At 40.6% G+C, this 23,754-nt stretch overlaps 1 protein-coding gene across 1 annotated transcript in view; it reads right to left on the reverse strand.

Moving 5' to 3' along the window:
* Positions 1 to 1,186: 1,186 nt before the first annotated feature.
* Positions 1,187 to 23,754, reverse strand: part of NCBP1 (nuclear cap binding protein subunit 1) — a 29,273-nt gene continuing 6,705 nt past the window's right edge. Inside the window, exons 9-23 of the mRNA XM_058826889.1 lie at positions 23,611 to 23,708; positions 22,258 to 22,321; positions 20,203 to 20,313; positions 19,723 to 19,787; positions 19,122 to 19,184; positions 17,751 to 17,825; positions 16,583 to 16,686; positions 15,612 to 15,734; positions 14,327 to 14,429; positions 12,898 to 12,991; positions 10,322 to 10,425; positions 9,577 to 9,691; positions 4,817 to 4,960; positions 4,291 to 4,404; positions 1,187 to 3,665 (exon numbers count right to left, since the gene is read on the reverse strand). Coding sequence (XP_058682872.1) covers positions 3,552 to 3,665; positions 4,291 to 4,404; positions 4,817 to 4,960; positions 9,577 to 9,691; positions 10,322 to 10,425; positions 12,898 to 12,991; positions 14,327 to 14,429; positions 15,612 to 15,734; positions 16,583 to 16,686; positions 17,751 to 17,825; positions 19,122 to 19,184; positions 19,723 to 19,787; positions 20,203 to 20,313; positions 22,258 to 22,321; positions 23,611 to 23,708 — 1,491 coding nt within the window. The 3' untranslated portion in view covers positions 1,187 to 3,551. The remainder of the gene's footprint in view (positions 3,666 to 4,290; positions 4,405 to 4,816; positions 4,961 to 9,576; positions 9,692 to 10,321; positions 10,426 to 12,897; positions 12,992 to 14,326; positions 14,430 to 15,611; positions 15,735 to 16,582; positions 16,687 to 17,750; positions 17,826 to 19,121; positions 19,185 to 19,722; positions 19,788 to 20,202; positions 20,314 to 22,257; positions 22,322 to 23,610; positions 23,709 to 23,754) is intronic.

The following is a 23,754-nucleotide window of genomic DNA, read 5'->3' on the forward strand; positions in this document are numbered from 1 at the left end:
TGGCATCCTGGCCTGTGTCAGCAATAGTGGGACCAGCTTGGCACTGGTGAGGCCACACCTCGAGATCTATGTCCTGTACAGAGCCCCTCAGTTCAGGAAGAACACTGAGGTGGATGGAGTGTGCCCAGAGGTGATTGATGGAGCTGGTGAAGATTCCCAGCTGAGGGAACAGGACTCATTCAGCCTGGAGAAAAGGAGGCTCAGGGTGACCTTACACTCTCTGCCAACTCCCTGAAAGGAGGGTGTAGCCAGGTGGGGGTTAGTCTCCTCTCCCAGGAAAACAGCAACAGGACAAGAGGACAAGTGGCCTCAAGCTGCACCAGAGATTTAGGTCAAACATCAGGAAGATTTCTTTATAGAAATGCTAAGTGGACACTGGATTGAGCTACCCAGGGAGGTGGTGGAGTCACCATGCCTGGAAGTGTTCAAGGAAAGACTGGACACAGCCGTAACATGGTCTAGCTGACAGTGATGTTCAGTCATTGGTTGGATTTGATGATCCCAGAGGTCTTTTCCAACCTAAGTGAGTCTGTGTTTTTTTCAGAGACAAGGTGCCTGGGAAGGGCAGATGATCCTTCCAGCAATAGGTCTTCACTTTTCCAATGTTCTCCTCTACAGCTACACAGCAACTGGTCTGCCTGCCCACCAAGCAGAGGACTTAAGGCCTTGCAAGACCTAAGAAAGCAGCAGGCTTTTCAGAGGGAGGCAGGTCCCAGCAGGGCATTTAGAGGTAGTCCTCCATGTCATGTTTTCACAACCATGTGTTACCTTGGATTCCTAAACTCCTCTCCGGGGCAGATGGAGGTGGCCACTGACTACTGCCTTTCTGTGGGCACGCTGCAGCATCCACCCCACCGCACAGCAAGCACCACCAGCCCACAACACCCTCCCGACTTCCTGCAGCAGCACCTCCCCTTCCCAGAGGACAAGAGGTGGCAAGGGAGAGGGAGAATTTCTACATCAGCACCTCCTTGCACCTAGCAGCACATACGCTTGCCTCACATGGCTGCAGGTGGGGGAGTGCGTTAGACCAGCTGTAGTGCAAGGAGGTGCAGCCTTGTGTGTTAAGTCAGGGTACCAGCACAAGTGCTGGGAAACAAAACTTCACAGCCCTCTGCATTTAACATCAGCATAACCCAGCATGACTACTTTGCTTCAGTGTCCCCCAAAGAGATTGGACAAACACTCTCAGTAGCAACCTGCTTCACCTTCATTTATTTTTATCTTTACGTGTGCATTTTTTTCCAACCACACCACATTTCTACAGCATCTTTACACTATCCATCACTTCATATTTCAGCAGTTCCAGTTAGCTGTTGGTATCACTACATAAACGTTTCACTCTTTCCTACAGATCCTATTTCCCAGTCAAGTCAGGTGTACACCATTAGACCTAAAAGAAGGTGAAGGTGTCCAACAGACTCAAGAAATGCAGTCAAAGCCCATGCTCAAAAGCTTGGCATGATTGGAAGTTAAATCAATTTTGAAAGACATTGCTATTTGGTTTAAAAACACAGGATTACACTCAAGCATTTGCAGCTCTATCCCCAGCATCAATATTTGTCAAGGCTCAAAGAAAGTTACAGGTTTGCAAGTTCTAACTGCATTACCAGTTTTACGGAAGTCACATTTATAATCAGAACCCTCACCATTAGTTAATACCAGAACTGATACTGACCCAAGCCAGTGAAAAAACTATTAAACTCCAATTAAAACCTTTAAAGTATTAAATGTTTCCTAAAAATAAAAAAACAAGAAACCCTATCTGATTACTCAAGAACATTAACAGAGAAAGATCTGAAGCGTAAGTCCGTGCATGACTGACAAAATCCTTGCATAAAGCAAATTTACAACAAATAACAATACACCCTGAAAGAATGAGGGAAGAGGAAGATCAGTCAGTCAGAAAGGGCAAGCAGAAAAAGCTGAAGTAACAGATCTAAGTCTATGAAGATATATTGGATTGCTACAGGCCACACACAATATTAGATGAACAGTCAAAACAAAATGTTCAATTTTTTACCCTCCTTGCTTCGTCAGGAGGTCAATGTACATATGAAATGCATTTCTACGTATAATACCTGAAAAAATAATTTGTACAGGAACAAAATTACTCAAAGCACGTAATTTCCTAAGCTAAAACTAAATAGCACTGGGTATGAAATTCTTTAAAACATTCACCTGCAAAACGAAGAGACCATAAACAGCTTGGAAGCCCTCTGCATGCTGACGGACCTGAGCACCTAAGGCAGCGTCTTTGTCGTTCACCGCTGCTCACTGTGGTACAGAACACTCTGGTTTGGCTCTTATGTACCTCATATTACTGGCCTAACTCAAAACTAAGCCTGCTCTATTTTCAGTAGTGTTCTCCCAGTCTAAGCCTCCTGTAATGTATCACTTAATTCGGCTTTAAAACACTTCATGAAGACATGGGAGCAATATGCTGCTGTCACATTTTAAAGCGAGGGAAGCATAGCAGATGCAGCAGTTGTTGCCAAGCCAGATGAGGTGAGAGCACTTGGTTCATCCACTGTCACTAAACAGGAAGATTTCTGACATCCTGCAGGCCTGCAGGTCCAGCCTAGTGCAAATGTGACAGTCCAATGAGTCACAGGCTGAAAGAAAAAAAAAGCTCAGCACTGTCCTGTCCCCTTCCTGGCATCTGAGGCTGGAGCTCCCAACACCCAGGTAAGGCTTGCAGCATGGAAGTCAAAAGTTTGTTCCACTCCAACTCTTGCTTACTGTCTCTATTTATCAGTGAAGACTGCTACCAAGAGCAGTTCATAATTTCTTGACCACAATGCAAAAAGAATTGCATTTTTCAGAAGTGGTCCATGAAGCTTCTCTACTGACTGTTTATAGATACTGTAATTTAAAGACACTAGACAACACATTTTAAAAACATATTTCAATTGTATTACATGTTCTTTTAAACTCTGAGAATCTATCTGGCTTGGTAATTAAACAAATTTGTATGCTCTATGCTACTTTGAAAACGCGTTTCACATGCCCAAAGTTAAGACAGTTTTCCTATGTCATATACTAGAGAACTTACCACACTGCTCACTGAGAAGGTGCATCCCCTTTCATACTCACAAAACACTACATATTGTTCCTCATTTCTGCAATTAATTTGATTTTACAGACAAGCAGAGGTAACCAATTGCTTGGGGTTGGCTTTTTTTTTTTGTGAGGCTAGGAATTTTTCTGGGGGAAGGAGTGTGCCTGATTTTTATTTTTATATAGGCAAGAGGGGAGAAATAAAATTACTATAATGAAGCGAAGAGTCAAACTAAATTAAAAGACAACAAAAAAATTAATACTTTACTTCACAAATATCCCCTATTAGTCATATCTTTTAAGGCTTATGATGCTTACACAGTTTGTGTTTTTGTTTTTTTTTTTTAGAACACTCTGTTGTTTTACATAGGAGCACATGAAAGCCAGTTTTAGTCAAAAAAATTCTTCCATCCCCATATTAAGTTTTGCCATTAAAAAAAAATTAAATTCAGTAAAGTCCTGCAGACAAGACTCCGTCCAAGAATGATCCCTCAGGCCTGCAGAGCACAGAACTGCTGAAACACAGCCAGAATGTGGTGGTCCAGTTCAGCTGTAAACAGGAGGTTCTCTAGTGTCACCATGTACTGCTGGATTATCTGGTGGTGCTGGAAGATAAAAAAACAAAAACAAACCACATATGTTTACTGTTTTTATATTTATATCAGAATAGGCAGAGAAGTCAAGATATGTAAGAACCACAAATACTCTTATCTAAATTGTTTAGCACATCTAATTTCCACAAAGTAGCAGCCATGGATAAGAAAAGCATAACAAGCAGAGGCAGTGCTGACTGCAAGAACGAAGCCTGTGTTGAAATCTTGCCTTGTGCTCCCTGTAACTCCTCACTCACAGATCCTGAATTGTGTGCAGGACGCAATGCAACTTCAGGTATCTTAGGAGAAGCATGGTATTTCCTTTCCTCTGAAGACAAAAACGGTTCATCCCAAGGGAGAACTACACCACCCCTACCATTCTTCAACATATCTTGTACTCACACAGGTATAACTTCCTGTAACCAATCACCTTCACCCAGACACCAGTGCTTATTAGCTGGTTTAATACAGAGCCAAATATTTAGAGTTCTGACCTGGCCCCACACCAGCCTCTGGGGAAAATGTGCTGCTGCCACCTACTGCTACTCTCGTGGAGCGCTCAGCCCTCCATCAGCTGAGCTTTCCCAATTAAGCATAGCCCCGCCAACACCCTTCCAAACTGTGAAATGTAACTTACCTGCAGGAAGATCTGCTGCAACCTCTCTATACAGCTCTTGTACCAAGGTGTAAATACATCAATTCCACCAGTCTCGCAGCGCACTAAGTGCTCCGTTAACAACATAATGAAACGCTGTGGTAGAGGGAAAAAAACCCAAACTTACTCAGTCTCATCAAATTAAAGCAGGTAACCTCAGGTAAGAGGGTCTGGGTGTCAGAAACTTTGAACAGCACTGTGTGAATAACTATTTTGCTTCGGAAATACTGAATTTAGTATGACAATAAACCAGTTACCTTCTGGCTGTTCAGGAAATTGTGTGCTAGCAAAACTCCTTGGCTCCTAAGCACTTGAAACTCACCAGATCCTGCTCAGAACCAGTCTTTGGTGGAGGGATGATCTGGATTGACTCTAACCCATGGTAAATTTATCAACCCCTTCCCATATTCTTATTCCAAGAAAATGCCCAAGATGGTAGTGATGCTGAAAGCTTATAAATCAGGTACCTTTGAAACCTAAACTAAGAAGAGACTCTGACCATCATTACCTGGAATATAACAAGAAAGAGATTCTTCTGCTCACTCTGGGCTGACTCTACTTTTTCCTGCAAGCGCTCTATCTGCTCTTCCAGTGGTCCATCTTCCCGATCAGTACTTCGGTCGTCATCATCATCGTCATCATCACTGTCTCGCTGTAAGCAACAACAACACAGGACTTAACCAGTAATTTGGCAGAGATGGATACCATGAATGGGTACCACTTCCACGTGTGGAAAGGTCTGCAGAACCACTGAAGAGTAGCACACAATTCCAGACAAAAATTTGGAAGGAAAAATGCTAATATGGGAAAGCCCTGAAAAAAAAGTTAATACCAAGATTTCAGAGAAACTAGAGCAAGCACAGAGATTTATCAGAATTAAGGGGTTTTCCTCCAGGAAGGTGTTGTGGCTGACAGGCCAGCTGAGGTGCCCCTACACCAGAGCAGCAAATGGGGAGTTGGAAGCCACTGTGCTGCTGGACAGCTACAACCTTGCTGTCACACCTGAAACTCAGTGGAATGGATCCCGTAACTGGAGGGTGACAGACAATGGCCACAGGATGTTCAGAAGGGACATGGGAAGAAAGAGACACAGAGGGATTGCTCTCCACATCAAGAGCTGGACTGAGCATGAAGAATCTCTGAAGAACAGCCATGAGCAAGTGTAAAGCTGGTGGGTGATGACCCCAGACTGAGGCAACAAGGGGAGCCTTTTGATCACTGTCTATGACCAGCTCCTGATCAAGGAGAGACCACTGACAAAGCCTTCTTGTTCCAGCCACAGGAGGCATCGTGCTCACAGGCTCCGGGGGGACTTCAACCACCCCTGCACAGGCTGGAAAAGTGGCTGTAGGCAATCCTTGAGATTCCTGGAATGCATGGATGATAAATTCCTGACCCAGGAAATAGCCCTACAACAAGGGAGGTATCACTGGATCTGTTGGTCACCAGCACAAGGGGGCTACGGGGGGACATCAAGATAGGAGGCAGTGACCATGCCTTGGTGGAATTCACAGTCCTGAGGGCTATGTGTCAGGAAAGGAGTCAAGAGAGGCCCCTGAACTTTAGGAAAGCAGACTTTCAGCTTTTCAGGGACACAGTCAATGAGACTGCCTGGGAGACTGCCCTCAGGGACAAAGGAGAGGAACAGAGCTGGCAAATCTCCACAAGAAAGCAAGAGCTTGCAATCCCCTGGAGCAAGAAATCAGACAAGGAAGGCAGGAACCTGACATGGCTGAGCAGGGACCTGCTGGTCAAACTAAAAACAAAGAAGCAAGTGCAGAAACAGAGGAAACAAGGGCACACAACCTGGGAAGAGCACAGAGACAAAGTTGGGTTGCGTAGGGATGGGGAGGGGAAGGCCAAGGCAAAGCTGCAAATGAACCTGGCAAGGGACACAAGGAGTAACAGGAAGGCTTGTCAGCCAGAAATGGGAAGTCGAAGGAGGTGTGTCCCGGATAGACAATGCTGGCAACAACTATTGAGGAGAAAGCTGAGGTACTCAACAACTTCTTTTGCTGTAGTCTTCAATTGTAACCCCTATTCCCACACCTCTCAAGTGGATGAGCAGCAGGATGGGATGGGGGAGCAAAGTCTCTCTCACTCTGAGTAACAATCGGGTTCTTGGCCACCTGAAAAACCTGAACATGCTTAGAGTCTATGGGAGCCTATGAGATGCATCCTAGAGTCCTGAGGGAACCAGCTGATACAGCTGCCAAACCACTCTCCATGATATTTGAAAAGTTGTGGCTGTCAGGTTAAGTCCCAGGTGACTGGAAAAGGGAAAACCTTGTATCTGTCTCTAAAGGGTAGAAAGGAGGACCCCTGGAACAACTGACCTGTGAGGATCACCGCTGTGCCTGGGAAGATCATGGAACAGATCCTGCTGGAAGCTGTGCTAAGGCACATGGAGGACAGGGATGTGACTTGGGACAGCCAGCATGGCTTTACCAAGGGCAAGTCCTGCCTGACCAACCTGCAGGCCTTCTGTGACAGAGTGACTCCACTAGTGGACAAGGGAAGGGTAGCAGATGTCATTTATCATGGTCCTCCACAACATCCTTCTCTCTACATTGGGGAGAAATTGATTTGATGGGTGAACTGTTACATGGATAAGAAATCAGTGGCATTCAGAGGGTACTGGTCAACAAATCTGAGTCCCAATCAGTGGGATATCAGTGACAGGTGGCGTTGCTTAGGGGTCTGCACTGGGACCAGTGTTATCTTGATTAACGAGAGACAAAGGGGTTGAGTGCACCCCCATCAAATTTGCAGATGACCCCAAGCTGAGTGGTGCAGCTGGCATTCCTGAAGAGCAGGATGCCAACCAGAAGCACCTGTACAGTGCACTCTATGCAGTGGTAGAACAAGGATGAATGGCCTCAAACTGAAAGAGTAGATTTAGATAAGAAGTAGGGAAATTGTTTACTGTGAGAGTGGTGAAGCACAGGTTGCCCAGAGAAGCTGAGGATGCCCCACCCCTGGGACTGTTCAAGGCCAGACTAGATGGAGCTTTGAGCAATCTGTTTTAGTGGAAGGTGAGCCTGCTCATGGCAAGGGCTTAAAACTAAGTGATCTTTGAGGTCTCTTCCAACCCAGGCCATTCTATAATTTCATGATTTATTTAAGGAAAACACAGTGAAAGGTAATATGCCTGCTAACTTTACCATTACATGGTAATGAACAACTTTTAAAAACAATCTGGCATAGATTTTTTCAAATTGCATCTACTGCAGCAAGACAGGTAATTCATTAAATAAAGAGTTCTGAAATTTCAGGGCTTCAAAAAATAACGCACCTGGTGCAAATTCTCTCTTGCACTTGGTGCAAGAACTCAAATGAGTCCACCTGGTTAGCACAACAGGAAGACTAAAGACTGGAGCCAGTGTTTTGAAGTGGGGATTCCCTCTATTTGTGATCAAAAAGGCTACTTGCAAAACTAGAAAGCAAACACAGCAATTTATCTACTAACTAGGAACATGACATGTTTCATGGCATCAAAAACAACACAACACCACCACCATCACCCACAAAATACACCTAAGTACCAGCCTTGGAAGCTCAGGTGACTAAGTCTTAAGTAAGACTACAAGGCATATAGGAAGAAAGGCAGGATCTGATGGATTATGGTAAATTCAAACACAAGACACTGCTTTAGTACCATGTAGCTGTTTCTGTTCAAAAACATCCATAAATTACCAGCTTGAAACTTGAAATACCTGTAAAAGAAGCATGTGTAACTTGGGACAAATACAGGGCCATGTGTTAACTACAGCATAGGATGTGAAGTTCACAACTACAAGACAGGTACAGCTCTGAATCGGTGTAAAAAATGAAAATGACTTACCAACGCAAGTGAGATTTTAATTTTATTCTCTCTATAGGAACTTGCCTTTTTCCCATCTATAGAGGTTTCCTGAACTCAAAACACTTAAGGACCAAGATAAAGCATGCAAGCCTTGTACTCATTCCATGGTAAAGGAATCCCCTTCATGCTGGTGACACCAAGACTTGATGGCTTACTTCCTCTAAAAGGAATGGTCATGCAGCAGAGTAACAGCCTGCAGAACTACTCACTGCTGCATACAAATGCTTCTTCCTGGCACAATACTCATTTAAAGTACTAACTAATAAAGAGCTGCAGCAAGAGACAAAGACAGAAATTAAAACACTGGTATACTTAGAGATGCCAGAGAAGCTCTTTGCCTCACAGTAAGATCAATGACTACATCTAAGTCTTCCATAATCACAGGCATTTATTAACTGCTCATCAATGTAGACTGAGGATGTAAGCAGGATGGCTATTGCTGTGAGTGAAGGAAACAAGATGAAGGGGCTGGGATGAGCCAACACTAGCAAGTTATTAGTGATCTCTCAACAGAGGCTTCTGAACAACTGACTGATTTGAGGAGCTTTTTTCAAAAACCATCAGCAGGCCCTATGTCACATTTTGACACTAACCTCATTCAAAATTTTGGAGCTAGCTAAAGGTTTTATGCAGGTAAACACACAGACCTCAAAGAAACACAGAAATTCTCTCTTGCTTTCTGCAATTCAGCATATTTATAAATGACTTAATTCTGTCATAACTAAGTACTACATTCAGCCAAGCTTCCTTGGGCCCCATCTCTTCTAGCCACCACAGATGAAGACATGCCATTTTTCTGGCCCCCTTGAGACAACAGAACACAACAGCAGCTGCTTCCTCATCAGTTTGTTGTATTTAATAATGCAAGATCAGGCAACTGTATTCAGGAAAATAAGCTGGGAAAAGGAAGTGCCATGCCAGTGTCAGTATCCAGCAGCATCCATCAGAAGAACAGCAACAGCCAACTTCTCAATTGCAAATAGCTGTTTCTGTGCACTTCTGCATGGAAGCCACAAGAGCACTCTTTAACAGAGCTTACTATAAATAATTTGTAACTGTTCTTACTGTTCTAATAAGGTAATTGGAATCCAGATTAGAAGGCAAGTGGAAGACATGATCACATCGGAAGAGAAACTTGTGAGAGAGAACTTGAACAGACCAAATACATATGAACTCCCTTAAAAGATTTTACTAAATTCTTAAATTACAGCTACCATTAGAAAGGCAAACCAAGAACATGCATCTGATTGTTGATGTCTCAGTGCTACAGCTGGCCACATCTCTGCAGACGTACTTCCTGAAGAATCATATATATTCAGTCCTTCCCAAAACCAACTGTGTGTCTGTACATCAGCATGCAGACTTGTATAACTTGGTTTAAAATTTACAAACAAATTACTCACTCTTTTGTGCTGCCTGGCCAATCTCGCTTTAGTCTCCTCCAGCTCTTTGTGAATCTTCAGGACATGCTTATTCATCTTACGGATTGTGGAATGTAAGATCTCCCAGATATAAAACCTAGGAAAGACACAAAGCTCAAAACACCACATTACACACGACTCGAAAACAGGAAACTAAATGTAGTTTCTTAAAATCTATGTATCATTTAAAGAGACATCTACCAGAGTGAACGAATACTCAGCATACAGGTAAACACACTAGTAAGGCAAGAAATCTTAACAATCAGTTCTTGCCTATTTGCTGCAGTACACTTCAGAGACAGAATTTCATTTAATGTACACATGGCAAGACTACTAACACCTAACTTGACTCCTCAGATTGAACAGTTCTCCCGATCTCAATATGCAATGTATCAGTGGTGGTACAAGTTACATGCCACCCACAAAGGCCAGGACCATGCCCAGCCAGCAGGGACACAACACACAGCAAAAGACCCTGTCTAGGAACAGTTATACTTCAGCAGGCTTAGACACTACTAGCAAAATTACATGCTAGGAGCAATCTTGTGCTCTCACACCTACAGTCATACCCTACTTCAGAAAGAAAAATGTTAAAGTACGTGTTTTGTAGAAAGGGCAAAAGCCTAATTGTACCTTATTCCACTACTGAGTTTTTAGAGATTGAACTATGTACTGGCAACTTAAAATAGTAAATCAAAGACAACAACGCAAACCAAGCTCTTGTTACCTAGTAAAATCATGTGCCAGCTCTGAAGAAAAGATCCAGTTTGCTACTGCAGCACAGTCAACAATTTGTGTCCGAATCATCTTGTCCACAAGCACAGCAATCATCTGTATTTTGTGAAAGACAATACACACAAATCTGTGTAAAATATTCCAGCCTCAGATAAAACCAGAGATGATTTGATGCAACTCTACATCAGCGGTATTACTGAGTAATTTTGAATACTTTAACAAACTGGGTAGTCCAGCCTAAAACATTTCAAGTGCGGGGATCTGTATCAATTACATGAAGCATTCTAATTTTGTTAACAACTATACCTGCTTCTTAAAGTATCAGTCTTCGTTAGCATACATACTCCCATACAAAAGCAAAAACTACAAGAATCAGAGTTGGAACTGAGACCTTGAGAGACACGAGCGCTAGTATTTGACATCAAAGTACTCTAACCAGAGCACATATACCTATCAGATCACCATAATGAAGGTGATCTGTTAGCCTACTCTCCTTGAACTGCAAAAGCCTTCAAATGTGACAGTAAGCTTTTCTTTACAGGGCCCATTAACTTCAGGACAGAAGGAACGAGCGTCGTGGAGTCAGTGGAAAGGCTTACTTGCTACAGGCACTGCCATGATTCTGAGGGAGTTGCAAGCCATCTAGCAGGCAACTGCAGAGAAGAGTTACTGACTAAAGATGCAAGCTGTTCAGAAAAAAGGGCTTATCTTAGTTACTCATGTGATTGAATGCCACAGTATCTAAGGACCACAGCCTGCACTTTATTTATCCTTACAACCACCCGTTGTCAAATGAGGAAGTGTAACAAAGCTCCTTTTAAGGAATGAAAATTAAAATAACTGAATGAATCATACAGAGGAGTCAGTACTCAACTTTCAAGTCCCAGGATAGTATCCTATGCTTTATTTGTCTTTCTGTATTGCCAGGAAGGATTTCTGATTACTTAGCCTGGTCTTTCGAAAAACACACATCTAGGACTTTGAGAAAGTATTTAATCTCAGTGTTCAAGTTTCTCTTTATGAAGGAAAACCACCAGCTTTCTTTTATGTCCAGGGACTACTGACACCTGCTATTAAATCACTATCTGCAGCACAGACAACTCATTAGCGCTCTAAGGCATATAAGCATTGTTGGTCTGAACCAAATCAAAGGGTGTTCCCAAACTCTGGACACATGCCCTGCTGTGAATGCACCATTCCTTCTGTGTATAACAAGGAGGTTGAGGACTTGGGAATAAGAAAAAAGTGCTTGATCAGAAGCAAAAACCACTGAACTGCAGTAAAAGCAGGAGAAGAAAAGTTCCATGATTAAGCAGAACAGCAAACACCACACTTTCCTAAGTTTTGCACTTGAGAGATTTTTTTGTAAGGGAACTTGATTTATTCATAAAAATTTAATGACTATTTAGTCTGGGTTTGAAACCTCCACCTCAGTTTGGTAATGCTGCTATACAAAGAAATGAAGAGGAAGCTGATAGAGGTATTACACTGCAGTAATGAAATTTCTTCTGATCCAGTTAAATGGCAGCAAAAAGTAGGTCAGACTGTAAATGCCACATTTTCAAGGTCAGTAAACTGGGTAATAAGTTAAATGTATTTTTAAAAAAATCCTCCTTTTTTAATGTTTTTAAGAGAGGTAATAGATTGTGTAGGTATCTTCTAGGTGCTCATTTTTTTCACTAAAGAATGGACACAGGTCTAGTAGCAGATGCAAGGGTTCTCAGTGGCATCACTTCTTACAGTCTGGCCTGTGCAACTGAGAGCTACAGTCCACTTTCCAGCACAGAAGTCCACTCTCCAGCAACACAAACAAACTGGCAAGGAATATGTGAAGTACCTAACGCAAGCAAAGCCAGCCTGAGTTCCTCATTGATTTCTATTCATGGAAAAATGACAGCTGAGGAAAAACACAATTGCTGTGAAAAAACTGAACAGCTTAAACAACCAAGGCATATTTTGTAGGTCTTTAAGGGTGTTATTTCCTCTGGCTCAAGAATGAACATTATCACAGCACTGTCAGACTGATCTGTTCTGAACAGCCACTGCTGCAGCTCTACTCACCCTGCCCACACACAATAGTGACTCCAGCATGAGCTCTGTGTAATAACTGGATAGCTTTCACTAGCAATTGTTGGGGGGAAAAAAAAGCCCTAAAAATCCCTAGACTTCCACATTTCTAAGGTTGTGGCTCGTTTTAGATATGTAATCTACATCTTACTTAAGTTTATGTATTTATGTTGTGTTCCAGCTTTGAACAAAACCATGATTTTGGCAAAAGTTACTCTCTTTTCCAACAGCCAGCATGGTATGAATCTGAGTCTTAATGACAGCACTTGCCCTTTCACAGTGAACTCTTGAGAAAAAAGCAGCACCACTGATGGCATATATTTTATGTCCAGCCTGCATTTTAGTAGTAGCAACACTATATACAATCAAAATTTTCTTAGAGTGACAAGTTATTTAAAAGGATGTAAAATAAACTGTACATTTTTTAATTCACATATGACCTCTGTGAGTTGAAAGTCACAACATTCACAATTGAAAGTTCACAACATTCCAGCCTCTTACCTGTGGATGATTCTTCCAAACCTCATACACAACCCTCAGAACATGAAGTTTCCCCTCATCACTTTCAGCAAGTGTTTTGAAGACTTCATGAAACCTTTTAGTAGAAGTAAGTAGTCAATAAATAGACTGGGACCAGGTGAAAGGACAAGCAGATATAAGGCAAGAGGTTTATATTGGCCAAAAGAAAATTATATGATTATCTACAGCATTTCTTAGACAACTGGTCCCTGGAAAATGTTACCATCCTAAGCTAAAACAGTCTACAAAGAAATGACATCTCCTAAAAGCAACTTGCATCTTCGTGGTGAAGCTACTTCCTTGAAGCTAGGCTACATTTCTCAGGCTCTCAAAAGCAGGAGGCATTTTTCTGCTTCATGTGGTTATCTATACACAGCTGAACCAAAATTTGCTGCCTTTTGAGCCTTAGACCTTCCTCTTAACGTGTTTCCGCAACTTGAGACACTTATCCTAAGTGCCTCTTTTCCAAGGAGAGGCTGCTAAAAGCATCTATTTTAGCAGTTACTCTGACTGCTACACAGCATTCATAGCCCAGCTTATTGTAATATAACTATAAAGCATAAGAGGCTCTTCTTGATCTCTTGGCTGCCACTGCTGTTGTACAGCGGAGAAAATAGCATGGTTTAAGTATATGAATCACCCTGCCTCTTTTACTCCTGACTGCAGGTTACTACCTGCAGCCAACATTGCCTCTCTAGAGCTTCCAGATGCCTGTTTTTTGTAGTAGGTTTATCTATCTTTAGGGACAGATAGAAAAATAACTCATTTAAAATACACATGACTACCTTTCATGTAACAAAACCATTTAAAATCAACTTCAAAACACACAGGATTAAAAATGCTATTCTGCTAGAAATGCTATTTCGGTAAAAATTGTGCAGTAAACTCTTCGCAGTTCCAACACATCTTTAAGGGATGAACCATAAAGTTTTTTAGGATGGATTTTATTCTGCATTGGTAGACAGAAGAAATTAACAGCATACTGTTTTGAAGTTTCATGTTTTCTTTTTCTTTCCCTTTGTTTTTATACAGATATAATTGTTCTAGATTCATATTCATAGTATAAGATACTGCAATGGCAGCTACCCAGTCACTGAAATTAGCGGAAATCCCTTTTTCCTTGCCATAATCAGCAAATAATCAATACAAAAATGAAGTAATTTTCCAAATCTCTCTCATTTACATCACATGGCTGCAATGTATATATTTCTGTTAATTCCATTCACATATGTATAATCTAGGATTTACATTACCATTCCTTTAGTAAGCAATGTCATTAGCTCTCCTAGTCATATTGCTTTGTGGAGTACCAACACTGCTGAAGCTTGCATTCCACTTCTTTTATCATGCATTTCACTGTCAGAATTAAACTGTTCTGTGAGCCCCAAAATAATGAACATATTATACTTACTTTGCCAGGGCGCTGAAGGAATGGCTAAAAGACTTTGCAGCTAGATGGAGCAGGGTCTGAACAAAGACTTCTATTTTCAGAGGGTTGAAAGTAAATCCTTCACCTGCAAGTTATTTGAAGTTTAAACCAATAAATACTTCCAAGTAAAGCATGTAAGCTACTCATACAACTGTAGAGGTAACTTATGGTTTTAGCTCATTTCACGTGAGTTCCATCAATAGTTTTCTGCAGGGCTGAGCAAGGAGCTAGTAAAGACTCCCACAAAATGTGCAGTTCCAGGCTCCAATTTTGCCAGGGAGGAGATGTGCAGAAAATTTCTCCACCAACATGGAATTCTATTACAGACACAGCCACGCCAACATGTGATGGCAGCACAGAAAGTCAGCAAAGGAAACTGCAGCTGTGCACCCAGACAAGGGCCTTGGAAGGCCATAAAGACTGGGGTGTAGTGAGGAGGGGGGGAAGGTAAGGATTATTAACATACAGAGGCTATATTTAGGATATAGGAGAAAGATTCACCAGGCATGTACAGAAAATATGACTACTGTGGTGAGTGGTGTCAGGTGCCCTTCTGCAGCTGAAGACAGGCAGAAGGGAGAACACCAATTAGTGGGCAATGACTAAAGCAAATCTGGAAATGTGAGTGGATCCCAGGGAAAAAAAAAAAACCACCAGATCACTGTTAGCTGTGTAGCTAAATCCTTGCAAACACTACAAAAACATTCAGTGAAGCACTTGCCATTGTTTAGATCACTTCTAACTCTCTCTCACAGCCCTCACTCCACAAAACACTACAGTTTCATGAATCAGGGCAGCCTGTGGCTGCAAAGCTAAAGAGAATGTTAGTAGCCCCACCATGAGTTTTCATCTGTGGAACTTGCCAGCCAGCAGGCATGTTGCTGTGGGACTGCACATCAGCTGTGGGACTGCACATTGGGGAGGAAAGCTTTTAGGGCAGAAACATTGAATTTCAGAACTGCCCTCTGCTGCTGAAAGCTGAGGGAATGTTAAATTCTTTTATTCCATCAATTTTTATTTTTATTCCACTTGCAAGGAAATACACCTCAAGCACCAGGTTCCCTCTATTAGGAAAAACAGGCAGGCCTCTGCACATGAGACATTTACAAAAAAAACTAACAGTGGTGTATTTACTGCTAAATTGAAATCAACTACAAGAAGGAAAAGCATACAGGTCTGTGAACCAACACACTCACAGCTTCAAAGCATGGCAGATCACACACAGAATAAATGACAGCCTGTCAAAGCCTAACAGCTTGTATCTTACCATCATCATCATCCTGGTTTGGATTAGGCACATCCTTTAAAATGCTGAAGATTTCATCATTGCTGGCCTTATTTTTAATTGCAATTGTTAAACAGAGTGCCACAGTATAGCCAGGAAGAGACCCTGAACAAAAACAAAGAGGTCATAAATATGGAAAGGCAAGTAAGTGAGCACTTTTAACATCAGTCTGCCTCACAGAGAAACAAGTACCATTCCCAGCTACACCTAAAATTTGGTGTTTCAAATAACCTTGTCCACCTCAATATGCCATAAAACCAATCAACACATTTTCTGGTTTTCATGTGAAATTCAAAACTTGGAGTAGAACCTTTAGACCTAAGCTCAGGCAATCATATTCCTCACTAAAGCTCTACTTCAGTTGCCACCAGGTTTCTAAAAATACAATACTTCCTTGTTTTTCCTCACTGTATCTTTGATGATGACACCTTTATACTTAGGACTGTATTTACTGAGCAATAAAAGGAATAATAAGGTCCCTCTCTCTACCTCAGTCTTTATGGTATCTGTTCCTTCTGTATGCCCATTAAATCAAGTTTACTCGTAAAATATTCTAGTGCTTCATGAAGTTCAAAAAATAATTTCTCATTATCCCTTCAGATGCTGACTTCTCCACAGTACTGTGCCCAAACAGGGGAAACAGATGAATTGTCCAATTTTAGACTTCTGGCAAATAATACTGCACACCACCACAGCCACATCAGCAATAGTAGCTTGATGTATCTAGATTTTCTTTGCTTCCTAAGTTGCAGGCAGGATTTTATTAGAGGTCCAGGCTTAATACGCATTAATTGCTCATGTGAAGCATATTTACCCATATGAAAATCATGCATATTTATCTGACCTGTATTCTTTTTTTAGGAAGACAGCTCGTATTACAGTCAATGTAGTATTTTGCTCCCTTTGCTCTGAAATACTTACTCAATTTGACCACTAGAAATTTTAATACTTACTATTGCTCTCATCTCCATATTTGTAAATGCACACCGGATTAGCAGGACTGAGGACAGAAAAACTTGCAGGAACAATGTCTATTATTCGCTGATGGTAGGAGAGTCTGGAAATAGCAAGTTCCACAGCAGTAGAATTAAAAAGTGAGTAACACCACAGCTAATGACTGGTTTAAAATGTTTTTTCTGTATTTAATGACCATAGAACAAGATTCAGGATATACAACAGAATGGTAGCTTCTGCTGGCTAGTAAGATCTAAGTAAACCAAACTAACGAGTAGATGCTTTCTATTTTAACTCTGATGCTAGAGTTTCATCCTCAATTAATTTGCCTTGTGAAAAGGCTGCCTGGTAAGAAGTTTTATGTAAAAAAACTGAGATGTGCTGCAGAAAACTAGTAAGATGTCAGAATTCAAAGCGGGAAAAATATTAAACTAGACATCTTCATTTTACTTTCCAGCTTCATTTCGCTTCCACAAACGCTTAATTTGCTAACAGAGTTTTCAGTGAAATGGAAGAGTGCCACAGAAAAAAATACATTTATTGTGCAGCACAACACTTTCACACTTCTGATATGGCATTCACCCAAACCTCAACTGTTCTCATGTCGGATGCTGAATAACATAGGTTTTTTCAAGATTTTGCTCTTTGTCTCTCCTATACCACCCTAATCTCAACAATCTTAAGTCTAAATTAATTATCAGAACTACTGATTATGTAGTCTTGTTGGGTTTGGAGATTTTGTTTGTTTAGACAGCTGCTCGTTAGTTTAAAGCAAATGAACATTAGGGGCAATTAGAAGAATCAAGACTAGATTCTCAATTTTTAGTACAATTAATGGTCAGTTACCTGTGTTTCTGTGAATACTGAATACTTTCCAAGAAAATAAATTCTATTTCTTTATATGCCTATGGTGAAGCATGTCTTTATACAACTATGGGTACACATGGATGGCTCACTACCAGCTGCATTACCTATTTCTCCCTCTTTAAAGCAGTGTCCTACAGCAGGTAAGCCAGATTAAAAATCATACAAACAACAGACTCATCTTTTAACTGAAAATTAATTGTAAGAAGAGATGTACCCAAGACAAGAGCCAAGTTAAAAGGACTCTGACAATATTCAGATGAAACTTTGCCTTGAATGCAACTATGGAAAGATCTTACTTACCGCATACACTTTTCCAAAACCTCTCTCACAAATTTGGGTTTAGGTTTTTCAAGGTCCTGAGTAAGACAATCTGACCTATCAAAGGACAGAATGCAATGGCTTTTAGCAAAAACATTTAGTCTCATCAGTCTCTTTTTGGCTTGGTGTGATAGTACAAAGCAATCAGTCTGAAGACAATGGGGGTTCTAAACCCTTGGAATGCAGGCACTTTTAAGCCACTGGGGTAAGTTAACCACTACTTCCTTATTGGCAATTAGCATTCTTGGAATCTCATCTCATCATGTGATAATTTTTCAAGTAACTTCCCTTCCCCCACAAGATTAAAAATAATTTGTGGCTATGGTTAGCTGGCTTTCCCTTTCCTTAGGGAAGGAACCTTGAGTGATTTCATAGTCTGTTTCCTCCTCAGCTCTTCTGGCTGGATGTACTGCAGGTAAAGAAAAGCCTGAAATACAGTTACTTGCTAGATTTGTGAAAAACAGCACCATGTGAGAGAGCTCCACAGAAGCACTGCCATCTAGGAACATCCAGGCAACCTAAAATAATCTCTTTGAAAACTGGTGAGTCAACATGGATGTATGCCAAGATAGCCACCAAGCACTTAACTTCACAAGAAAAGAGTGCAAGAAACTTAAGTAAAGCCACAGAACTCTATCAGAAGGGCTGAACTTCTCTCCACGAGGATTCTCAGACAGATCACCTACAGAAATCAGGTATGGTCACAGGCTGTTAAAACCACTCCATGTAGGACTTGGCCTCAAGGGGGTCTCCCTTGCTACATGGGTGCCTGGAATGGAAATCTCGGGAAACCTGTGCTCAGACATTAACGGACTCCAGGGAGCTCCTGCTAAAGACGCAGGATCAAAATGTGGCACAGTAAAAACAGATGGCAGGGCAAACTCTGATGGAACTTCAGGTACTAAGATTTGACAGGTGGGAAAAAGACTGCAAGGTCTCAAGGCTAAAAAGTTATAATAAAAGGTTTAGGGTAGGGCAGAGAGCAAAACACCAGAATGAATACAGGATACAATGAATCAGCACCATTAAAAGTAAAGGAAAGGTATGGGCAAAACATTTTGGAAAGTTTGCCAGCAACTGACAGAAAGTGCATGACAAATTAAAGAAATCACATTTCTGCTTCCTCTTCTTAAGGAATGCTTAAACTGTCTTGAGATTTACCACAAAGTTCACCAGGGACAATACAGTGATTAAAGAGATTATCAAGATAATCTACCACTGAGTGCTAGTGGACAGATTACAAAAGGTCTCTGATAAGACAGAGGAAAGCCATCAACAGGGCCACCCATATTCTGACATTTTTTGGATCCATTTGAAACGTTAAGGTTTTAAACGCAAAGGAGAGAAACTCACCAGTCTTCCCAGCTCCAACGGAACTGAAAGTTGCTCAAGTGGTGAGAAAACCAGTTAATAAATCTTCATTAAAAGAAAAAGTTAAATGTCAGAAGTGCAGGATAACTTTCAGTTGAGCTTCTATTATAAATGCATTCTACTTTTCCAAGACAAGCCAACTATTGAAGCTATTACAGCATTAATAATAAACAGGCATTTATGCTCTGATATAGAAGACTCAGTTTGGAGAGTCAGGAAGAAGGTTTTATGGACAAATAGCCTGTCATGCATTTCACATGAAGACATTAGGTATTCAGCTATCAATTAAAATGTAAACTTACTGTAAATATGCAGCTTTCACATTTTTAATGAGTCACTAACCACTCTCCTACTCAATGCAGACTTCACTGCAAGGGTAAAATCACCATTCTCCTCCTCTAGGAGGAGAGGCAAGCAGTAAATCCTCCATCTTCTCTAGATCACTCAAAGCCAGAGCTCACAAAACATTTTTAATAACATCAGGTAGCTCTAACAAAGCTTTCTGACTACTCTTTCCACAGCCTCTTTGCTTTCTACACTGGATCTCGAGGAATGTTTTCCATTATGTCCAAAACATATTTACCTGTCCACACATGTTGTATTCATTGTGTCCAAACGCATGTAGAGCATTTCTGTGGCTTGTGCAAGCTTAAAGTCTCTTATTAAGGTTTACAAAAAAAAGTAGGTGAGTCTGATATTTTTCCTTTCAGGTTTCTAATAGAACTTAACTTTTTCATAAAATTTTTGCACTGGAAGCTCCCTGAGCCTACTCCAAAACCAGGTAAATCGAGTAAACCCACACTGGAAAAAGTGAAGAATATTTTGAGTTCCACCCTCTAACCATTATTCCATTCTTGTTCTTCCATTATTGCACCAAGACTGCTGGCTCCTTCCACAGGATAGAATTCACATCATGCAACAAGCAATCCAAGTGTTACATGCAAAGTTTCCTGCAGATACCGTAATGTATTAATAGTATTTACTACTGTCCCATCAGCTACAGAACAAACAAAAGGAAGATTGCATTTCATAAATGCTCCCCTCAGGAGCACAGAAAGGATACAACTTGCGGTAAAGAGCCAGGCTGAAGTTTGCACAGCTCAATGAGGAGTGTTGTGTACATTACTTCAATATGTGGTGGAGATGGCAGCTGAAACAACTCTGCAAATATTACCTATAGGAGAGAAAATCACAGAGTAAGAGCACAGTGCAATGTGGCCTGCACAACTCTCAGTTTCACAATAGTGGCCATCTATCTTAAGCAATTACCTACCCCAAAAGACCTATATTTTTCTATCAAATGCATGTTACAGGAAAAAGAGAGAGAACCAGTAAGAGGTAGCTGTAACACAACACTGTACTAATACAGTCCACTCTAACTGCTCTTACCATTTCATGCTAACACAACACCAGCATTTCACATCTATTATGTCTAACATAGCATGCAACTGTAGAAATGGGCATAGTTATAATATGACCTACTGCAGTGATACCATATGATCTGAGAAATGCAGAAATAATCTTGTTGAATAGTAAATATTGAAGCCCAAGCCTGTAGTACGAAAATAACTGCATTAAAATTGCATTTATATATTTTCCACTGTGCCCTCTTTTCTCCTACACAAAACCATATATAAATAAAGACACAACTTTAAACAGGGAATTACAACCAGCATTTCATACAACAAATATATATGCCCATTATACCTTGGAAAAACCCTTTTGAGAAACATGAAAATAATCCTGCAGTCAGCATTTGTGTTTTTATTTAAAGTTTGCCTATAATAACAGCATGTTAACCTCTGAGTGCTAGGAAAAAAAGTCATCACTGTACAACATCCACCTCTGAGTTTCTGTTTATTTTGTATTCCACTCTCGACTAAATTTAAATTACATCAAAGGACTCGGGAAACTTTGATTCATTATGGTTGATCAGTTTCCTCTTTAAATTTCAGAATAAAGCTTAAAGAAGCCCTTTTTCTTCTAGAAAAGTCTTACTTGTACAAGAAATCAACATCCATTTATAGATTCCAAAAACATTACATGAAAACACATTGGCTAGAACTTGTTTTCTAAGGAAGGACTTGAAAGCATGAAGAGATTATAAAATGCAGGGGAACCTTTGTGTGTCAGCATAATTTAGACATTTTGTTCAGAGATATGCCCAAAAGGTAGGGAGAACTCTGTCAGGCAGAAAATGGCTCCATTTTTCAAGATAAGAAACAACAACTGGACAATCAGTTGCATTCTGAAACTTAGCAAAATTTCGCTAGGAAAAAAATGGAATTTTTACAGTGTTAGTGATAGAATTTGTATACTTTTTGTTTATTCATCACTTTTTTACAGCATCTCAGTATAGTGGAGGCAAAATCACTGAATATACTTCAATATTAAGGCAAAAAAAATTTCCTAATTTTAATACTGTTTAATGTAATAAATAAATTTAATACTGTTCTGAATTCGGAGTAAAAAAAGAACAAGGTGATGAAAACTCATGCAACTTCAGAGCAATCAGAATATTTGGCATTTTGGTGCCAAAAGGAAGTCTCAATCCCACTTTAAGATCAATATTCTAGACAGAACACAGAATTATTTCTTGTCATAATTAGCTCTGAAATTCACTAATAGTTATTTCTTTATAAAGCCTTTATGGAACAAGTTGCTGCTACTGTAATCTGTTATTTTAATATCCTCTGAATTTTTTTATGAAAATCTATGAAGTTTTATACAGATGCCCAGGGTCACCTAGAGCAGGTTGCTTAGGGCTGTGTCTTGCTAAGTTTTGAACTTTGGCAACTCTTCCGGTGCTTAATCACCTTTTTATTAAAAACAGATTTTTCTTACGTTTCAATGTAGTTTCTTGAATTTCAGTTTGTGTACATTTCCTCTTGCATTTCAGTTTAAAATTGAATGCACCAATTTAAAATGACAACAAAAACGCAAGACTATCACTCGACTGTACATAACCTGCTCATTTAAAAGCTGCTGGTTGAATTTGACAAAATTCTGGTTGATTCCCAAATTAAACTGTAATTTAAGGAGCCTATAATGGAACTAACAGGGAGATATTACTCATGAAATAACAGAGCTCCAAAGAGGTGACCTATGAAATCCATACCTCAACTATATGGTAGTTCAAAGGGATCTTGTTATTTCCTGGATAGCTCAACAGCTGTGCAGCACTGCAAAACCACAGACACGTTTAATTCAAACATAACACAGCAAATGTGATAGAAAAATCAAGCAAGAGAATTACAGTAAATGCTTAATTCTGGGCAAGAGTTTCCATAAAAACAGTACCAAACAAATCAATAATCCTTCAAAAATCTGTTACTCAACCTGCAGAGCACTTAAGAAAAGAAACAGCACAAGGACTGCCCAGCACTGCCTAAACTACGACCTGTCACAATGTAGTCTCTGTGCAGCAGTAACATCCCTTGAACGCTATCCTGCTACCCCCAATGGATTAGCAAAGAGTCTAGGTGATCTGTAACTGTGGCATGAGTACATGAAAAAGGGAGAAAAAAAATACCCCAAACAATTAAATGTTCAGAATTACCTGAAAGCACAGTTAATGGCTTCTATAAGAAACTCTCATGTTTCAAATCTTTTAATCAGGTTATTATCACCTATCATTTGTGCAAGCAAACTACCACCTCTCTGGTACATCTTGTATCTCTCCTCATCTTTTACTTTCCTCTGAATTAATGAAGACTATCCCAGTAATGGCAACAACACTGAATTTATAGTTTCTTCTGGATCAAACAGCTGCAACCACAAAACTTTATCACGTGCCATCACCAAAAACATTATAAACACCATTTCACACATATTATACAGGGTTTGCTTATAGAAATGTGACAGCTGTGGCAAACCATCTCAGTTATCAATTACCCATATCAGATAGTTTTTGGGCAGAAATGAAGAAAAGAGCCCTGACTGCCTCCTGGCACAGCTGAATTGAAACTGATGAAATGCAGCCCTGCAGTGACTCCCCAGAGTGAACTCAATTATCTCTGGCATGTAATTCCCACAGGAAGCACAACAAGGAGGTGTCCATAAACACCAATGCTCAGTCAGCTGCAGATGAACCAGCTCCATGCTCACTGCCCCAACTAATCATCATTCCAGGAAGCACAGCACAACCACATTTTCCACAGAGGTCCCACGAGGAATAAGGCATGTCTGCATACTTTTCGCAGCACATTCCATATTATCAAGGGATTCCCTTCCCAACAAACCACTGCTGTCCAGATTACACAGACTCTCTGTTATCTGGATGTTACGGACACACAGTATTCCAGGCAACAGTTTCAGCACGGATAAATGTAGTAAATAAACTTTCACCATCAGCTTCAGGAGTCTGATCTGGAGCTCTTGCCTAACCAGTGCAGGACATATTCCTGCTGGCACCAAAGCCATGGTAGCATTTAAAAAGTGCTACGGCCCCCCAGTACTAAACTCCTCCTACCAAGTCTTTCTCTCTTTCCAGTGGGATTTGATGATGCAGTGGAGGTTCTCCTCTATTACAAATCTCTCAACGGAGTGGCTGCCAGGCATGACAGGACCCTGGTAAGAAACAATGAAGACTCATGAAGATTGCTGCTAATGCAGT

Source organism: Poecile atricapillus, chromosome Z, assembly GCF_030490865.1.
Source record: "Poecile atricapillus isolate bPoeAtr1 chromosome Z, bPoeAtr1.hap1, whole genome shotgun sequence".
NCBI lineage: Eukaryota > Metazoa > Chordata > Aves > Passeriformes > Paridae > Poecile > Poecile atricapillus.